Here is a 7,500-nt window from a genome sequence, read left to right as displayed (position 1 = left end):
ACGGTGATGATAATCCTATTGTTTAAAAAATGAGGGGAATTTGTTATGCCGTACGTGCTGCACGCATTTTAGAGCATTTGTTTGCCATACGCTAAAAACAGCAAAGCCAACTGTTTTGACGACAGCGTGAGTATTCATAAATGACCGTAAATGAATACTTCATCCCCTATATTAAATGTCAAATACTTCGTAGAAATTTTGCGGTCATATTGTAAATTGTACAAGGTGCACAAGATAGAATAATAACTTACAGCGCAAAGTTATATTCTTTAAGGTAGAGTTTTCGTTTCCGTTGTGACTTCTTAAACTAGACTACCTATTTTTTTACAATGACGTTAAATGACCAGACCAATATTACGTTCAAATTTTATGATGAGGACGTCAAGACGTAACGATAAATATTCAAATTTTCTGTACGCTTCTACCTCGCTTATACTAAAAGAAAACCACGTTATCTCAAAATATTTTTGGTATTGTGAGTATTTTGCTACTTTTCAAAGTCGTTCACGTCGTATAATGTGGACGAGGTCTCCTAAGTTGAATTCAACGCTCCAATTTTACTCGGTCCAACATTGTTCGACCGTTTGGACACCCAAGTTGGAAGATATTCGTCCAACATTTTTTGTTCGATGAAGTGTTGAATGGAGTTTGCTTTTGATCAAACATAATGATTACTCCTAACAAGTCTGCTCGACAATATTGCAGTGATTTGCGGTAGACTTTCATATACCGGATCAAAGTGGCGGAAGAACCATTGTTATTCTGATTGGGCCTTGTTGATTTGTATTATCGGCGTTAATTATTCCGGATCCGGTATATCAAAAGCAAGCCGTGATTTGCCGCTCTTCCAACAAAGTTGTGTCCTGAATAGAGTCACGTTCGTGCTGCTTCCCAATCACCGATCGCTATCTTATTTTCAAGCATCATTTGGTGAAAAGATGGCTGGAAAGGACCAAGGGGACGTCGTGGTTGTTGACGAACAAAAAGAACCTTGATCAGCGAGTATGAAGCAGGGCCATGTCTCAGGGGCACCCAAAGTCAATTTTCGGAAAATATCTGTTCGGAAGACGATTTGAGATCTAGAATTTTCGGAACAATTGTTGTAAAATTTCTTTCTTGCCTGCCTGTCCTAGGATTTTCCAACATCTAAAAGATGGTATAATTGCCCAGTTTTAACGGATTTTTACCCTAAAAAGGTCACCTAGAATATTCGGGAGCCTTTTGTCTGGCTAAAATTTTCGAAAAGGTAAGTTTTGATCCCTATAATTTTCGGATCACTAGACTTTCAGCTAGGAAATCCGAACAGATGAAAATTTTTTAGGGTATAAAAATATGCCCATATCTACCGTTTAAATACTAAAATAACTTTAACAATGCTATGAAGTGGTTTTGAACTGTATTCTCGTTGGGTGCCCCTGATGTCTGTTGGACACCATTATCGCTCTGTGTGGAGATGTCTGGTTCAATAGCTTGCAAATCGATCCGAGTGGATATATCTTGCAGTGAACAAGCCCTTTTGGCAAGCCCTTTTGTACTCGTCCTCTTGACCATTGCTTGTTTTTTACACGTTTGAATCCGTCCTCAAACAGCTCCAGCAGCATAAACGCTACAAGCGGTTTTTGTTTCATTGTTAGCACCATATTTTAAAATTAAGTGCCAACTTCTATTTGGATCAATTTCCTCAAGCAATGTTGGATAGTGTTTTGCCACTACATTTACATCTAACAATGTTGCCTGTGGGATTTAACTTTGTTCGATAGTTTGGCCAAGGCTTTAGCCGTCGTCGTCATAAATTAAAGTGGTTATAAATTCGTGTGCCAGTGCATGTGGCCAAGAACAGCTTCGTTTTCTAAGCTTCTCCTTCGAAGACGAGACCAGGGAACTGCCGGGATTGGTGCTAGGATCCTTACCTCTGGAGCGATATACAGGTCCGTCCCGCAGATCTCGTTGTCACAGATTTCTTCGAATGGCGTTCCATAATGGGACAGTCCAAAATCAGCTATTTTGATGTGTCCCTCTCGGTTTATTAAGACATTGTCAAATTTCAAGTCCCTTAAACAAGAAAATACGGATAATATGAAGAATAAACACCCAGAAAATGCCTACTTTGTAATAGGAAAATATATAACAAAAAAAACGTTTACACAAAGCACCATATATGGCTTTTGTCTGAAGGCGGTGCATGGTGGGCTAACGCTTGCCCATGAGATTTGAAGTTCCTGGTAGTCAATGTTTCTCATTTTTGGGTGCTTATGTGAATAGCCTACCTCCTGAAGTTTCTGATTCTTAAAATTGTTCTGTTCTGTACTATAATTTGTTTGAATGGCCCTGAGCAGCCCCTGTGGTAAGTGGTCAATAAAATTGGTAGTTATTCATCTCATGATACATACCGGTGAACGATTCCATTCAAGTGTAAAAACTCCAAGCCGCAGATAAGTTCAGAGATGTAAAATCTTAAGTAAAACACACAAAGAGAAAACAAATGAGAAAAATAATACGTTCCTATTCTCACTGACACTACGATATGCACGGTGATTGTAACTCATTACCTTGCGGTTGCTTCCGGAAATCTTCCATTTTGGTTTTTAAGATCTGTTAACAAATCTCCGCCTTCCATAAAGTCCATTACGAGACAAGCTCGCTGATCCTGTTGATTAAATAAAAATCATTCTTATGTCGTGCCATCTTACTCTTTAGTGTAACCAGGAGCCCAGAACTTGCAGCTTACATTTTGGATTTTTTCGACGATCTTTGTTTAGAACGACTTCTCTAATGAATCAATCTGCAATGTTGCTGATTACGTCGATGAATAAATTAATTGTGAAAAAAAAGCATTCAAAATTACAGTTTCGTAAGCCCATATTCCATACGAGATGGCAAGAAGCTGAAAAGGTGAGAGGCAGAAACAACATTTGTTTTATTACGCTCTATCGCACCGTCCATTGTTTTTTCGACAATACCTAGTTTCTGCACGCGGATCATTATTAGTAAGGCGACATTTGCCTCTCTCATTTTCCAAAAATGGCCAAACGTACGTATAGTGCCTGGTTACTTAAAGATCCATTGAACCATTGCTTCAAGTGTAAAAATTTTGTTTCACAGATCTCAGTGATTAAAAGGAGTCTAAAAGCACCATAAGAGAAGTAGAATGTATCGGGGTAGCAATTACGCCTGAATACTCTTCGGTCAAGTTTCTTTTTGATAGACTTGATTTGCGAATTTTTTGGAGACGACTTATCAAGTTCATAAAAGAGTCCATCAATGTTGATATATAATAACAATCTTTATCTATTTTAAGGGTTTTAGCAAGGATGGGTGGATACCATTTCCATTGTTTTTAAATCGACAGGATAACAAAGACTATAGAGGTTTTGCACGGCAGCCATGTTGCATGGCAGGAACAATAGATTCTTTTTCCTATGGGAACAAATGTTCTTTCTAATACAAAACATTTTCATTGTTCCTGCCATGCAACATGGCTGCCTTGCAAAAAATCTGGAAAAGATCTCATGGATATACCCACCACGAGTCCCCTAGGTTAAACTCTCATTTTACAGATAAGTCTAAGTGCCCATTTCAGTGATTAGGAATAAACTTTCGTTTATGTTATTGCTATAGCAATATTTAGGTCTAGAAACTGATTTAGAATGGTTATTTTTTTTGAGTTATGGTTGGTGTGTATATCCATGAGATCCTTGCCAAAAAGTTTTTTTACCGCTAGTGTTCGTCTTCACAGTTGTAACTGGTTTTACACAGAAAAGCGAAGTCCAGTGCCTTATACTTTCACGCCACTCGATATAGTTTGTGAGGTTTTGGGGTCGTAAGTTGTCCTGAAATGCATATAACGTACATGTATGCTTTTAACTTCGAGTTAATATCTTGTCGACATTGTTTATGTAATACAATGTAAGTTTTCTCGCTTTATAAGCCAAGACGACAGAGCGGCTGCCTGTTATATTTAAAACAGCGGCAAATATTGACAACAAACCCTGTTATTTTTTTCCCTTTAACAACATTCATTGCTATGTTTTGTGTAACTAAAAATAAAATATGTCAACTGTCACATCTGACTGCTGGGGGATTGTGTGCTTTTTCAAGTTTATGGGACTCTTTGCAAAGGGCGAGTTACGTTAATTCAACAAAGTAAGCTGCTTTTTCCATTTAGAGACTGAAAAAGTCAGCAAAGGTGCTCTAGTTCAATGTGCAAAGCGCTTTTTTTGGCTTTTGATGCCAGCAGTTCACCACACTATAAAATTTTTATTCGAGGGCCACTTGCTACTGGCTCACAAAGACTACAGAATTTGCCACATGGATGAATACATTTCACCAATGAAGATGAGTGATGGAATAACATTACAATAGTTGCAATAATAATCTGCCCGAATTGAATTTTCCCAACCCTCAATATAGATTCTACGCCCCCTTCTTTGTCAGTGCCAAAAATCTGCCAAGAGAACTGAAGCACTAAGTTACACAGAATTAGTCAGACAGGTAGAAAACCCTCAAGGATCAAAGGCAGGAACTGGATATTAAGCAGAGAAAAATCGAGAACGAAAACAAAAACTTTCACAAAAAAACATGAAGGTAAGTATTTGGGTTTAGCTCATTACGACAATGACATGCCAATGCCTTTGCAGTACTAACCCCTCCCCCCTCCCTTCACCAAGACACACACACCACTGACAGCAGTACACTGCTTAGCATTATATTGAGCGCCACAGGCTGTTGGCTGTAATCAGTAACACACTAAACATGTTTCATTTCATATTATTATTTACATGCACAGAACAAACTGCATTGAACGCGATGCACAACCCCATGAATTTCTCAAATTGCTTTTGGCCTATTACAAGACCTGTGAGTAACACCACACCAAAAAGTTAGCTCACTATAATAAAGTAAAACAGATATCATTTTCATAATGGTTATGCTTTACAATGTAGCTGTGTCACAGCATTATTATTATTATTATTGATGCAGATTTCCTGGAATGGTTTCTGCAAAAATATTTGCGAGGAACAGCAACAAAAACCTCGCACAGATCGATGGCATTTAACAGTCAAGGTTACGTGACGTGGAAATTGTAAATCCCAGGTGTTAAGAAAATTCAACTTTGTGGCTGAAGTTCACTCACAGTTCATCTGCAGCAAGAAACCCAGTGGACGATTTTATACGATCAAAGTTGTATGACCGCGTTACAGTCCTCAATAACGTACAACGGCCAGCCAAACTTATTTTCAAAAGCAAAAACCTTTCGTCCATCAAGACCGAGTTGCTCCTGTAGTTCCCGAGAACAAAGAAGAATTTCGTTGCCAGTTCGCTGGTTTCTGTAAGATTTTTAAATAATCTGGGGGCATACCAACACCCCATGTCAAGAAAATTCACAGTAGCCAAAACCAACAAAATGATACAAGAGGACGCATTGCTACTTGACATGCAGACTTGCGAAGTAATCAATCGTGTGTCCTCGACCGTTGACACACTAGACGAATTTAACAGACGCAGAAAAAAATATTTGCCCAAGTTCGTCCCAGAAGGATATGATTAAGCGTCTTTTGGTTCGTCCCGTCTTTACACTAGACGGATAACATAAGAGACGAATAATTCGTCTGGACGGATTATGCGTCTGTAGTATAAAACGGTCATTAAGTATGAGATGAGAGTTTCGACTTTGATGCGTGATATTTCCTTTAATTCGTAACATATCAAACATTTCTCACACGGTATTGGAGTGCATTCATCTGCAGTTGTTTTCGCAATGACGTGAAGGGACAAGAGGTTCTGCAGCAGACTCGCTCGTTCTGAGTTTGAGGCCTCAAAACTAAAAGGCAACATTAAATTCCAAAAAACTAAATCGGTATTAGATCGTATTAAAATAATTCAATCTATTAGCTTAAATACTTGTGAAATGTTCGTGGCTAGTATGACGCGGCCTTTCGTCTCGGCCAAGAGACTCTTCAGAGACCTAGATCTTCAAAGGCAAACTCGCTGAGCATCGCGCCCAGACTGTCAACATCTGGAACTTGCTAACGGGACTTTAGGCGCGATGCTCAACGAGTTTGCCTTTGAATTCTAAAGGTCTCTGAAGAGTCTCTTGGCCTAGACGAAACGCCGCGTCATACTAGCCACGAAGATTTCACAAGTATTTGACAATAGTTTTGCTTTTCTGTTAGCTTAAATATGATATATAGTTTGACCCATACAAAAAATAGCGGTGCGACAAACTTTTTTCCGCGGACACCTCGTTTTCCTTGACCGAGACCTTATTTAAAATGTAAAATTATAATTTGTAAAACAACTGGCGTAAGGCTGGGATAAAAAGAAAGTAAATGAAAGAAAGAAAGAGAGGCATTTAGGCTTGTCTCCAGGTCTTCAGGTAGCCCGCTCAAGTACCCAGAATTCACTACAGTCGACTGTGCTACGAGAAAGTGCTTCCACCGTGATGATTATTTGTGCTTAACTTCACATTTTGAAAGTTTTATCGCTTCATACAAACAGAAGAGTAATCCCAAAGCTATGTAGAACTCTATCGGAGCAATAGACCACTTTCGATATATTAAAAGATTCAGCTTGGCAGCTTCATTTACTGGATGAGCTTGTTCTTCGTTTTAGTATTATAGGCGTTTCTGAAACCAAAATCATGACAACTAGCCTACGGTTACAAATTTTAATGCGTTGGAACATCTGTAGCTGTACCTTCCGAGAATAGAAGAAGACAAATCCAAACCTTCGCTCCATAAAGCGATTAAAAATTTCGTCTGCTCATACCACCACGTGCTCGCCATTCTGTTCAATAGGCCATTTTACAGTTGTTTGCTCAGCGACCTAGCCTATGAATGGCTGCGAGGTTGCCGGTGACCTTGCATTGATACAGCCCCCACTGCTTTTATCTTGCAAATTGTGTTGTTGTAATTCTAATTAGTCCGTATTAACATTACAAAAGCACGGAGGTTTGTATCAAGACAGGGTCACCGGCAGCCTCGCTTCCATTCGTAGGCCAGGTAACTTAGCTACAACTGTAAAATGGTCTATTACGCATTGTAATTACTTCAAACAACACCTTTGAGGATGTTTGAAGTAATTATAACCCAGTTTTAATCAGGGACTGCAATTAGTTGATGTGAACCCATTTCATATTTAATTCGCTTATAATTCGATCATAATCGAGGCCTAATGTGAACACGGCTTTACATAAACCCCATTGATGCCATCCATGGCTCGAAGCCTCGTTAGCTCTAACCATCAAAACCTATTGGTGTCCATGGTATTTAACGCTGGTTAGCGCTAACCATGCTTTGAGCAACTCGGCCTGGCCCGGGTTGCTCGAAGCGTAGTTACCACTAACCAGCGACAAATACCATGGAAACCTATAGGTTTTGACACCTCTTAACCAACGGTTAGCGCTAACCAGGCTTCGAGCAACCGGCCACTGGTTATTAAAACAATCATGTAACTATGCAAATAACTTTTGACTTTTTGTACAATTTTTTTCTTCTTTTC

The 7,500-nt window shown here is 39.1% G+C and overlaps 1 protein-coding gene across 3 annotated transcripts in view; it reads right to left on the bottom strand.

Annotated features, from left to right (window-relative positions):
- Positions 1 to 7,500, bottom strand: part of LOC137990673 (protein kinase C gamma type-like) — a 31,050-nt gene that overhangs the window by 7,838 nt on the left and 15,712 nt on the right. For 2 of the 3 annotated variants that reach the window (XR_011121538.1, XM_068835795.1), the window contains exons 2-4: positions 2,550 to 2,647; positions 2,391 to 2,453; positions 1,911 to 2,052 (exon numbers count right to left, since the gene is read on the bottom strand). Coding sequence is in view for 2 of the 3 variants with exons in the window: in XM_068835795.1 (XP_068691896.1) it covers positions 1,911 to 2,052; positions 2,391 to 2,453; positions 2,550 to 2,626 (282 nt within the window). In the remaining variant the exon portion in view is untranslated. Of the gene's footprint in view, positions 1 to 1,910; positions 2,053 to 2,390; positions 2,454 to 2,549; positions 2,648 to 3,715; positions 3,751 to 7,500 lie in introns of those variants that run through there. The other variant, XM_068835796.1, reaches the window with a different exon arrangement.

Source organism: Montipora foliosa, chromosome 2 (genome assembly GCF_036669935.1).
Source record: "Montipora foliosa isolate CH-2021 chromosome 2, ASM3666993v2, whole genome shotgun sequence".
Lineage (NCBI taxonomy): Eukaryota > Metazoa > Cnidaria > Anthozoa > Scleractinia > Acroporidae > Montipora > Montipora foliosa.
Note: the sequence above shows the minus strand (reverse complement) of the source record. Positions and strands in the feature narration are given on the sequence as shown.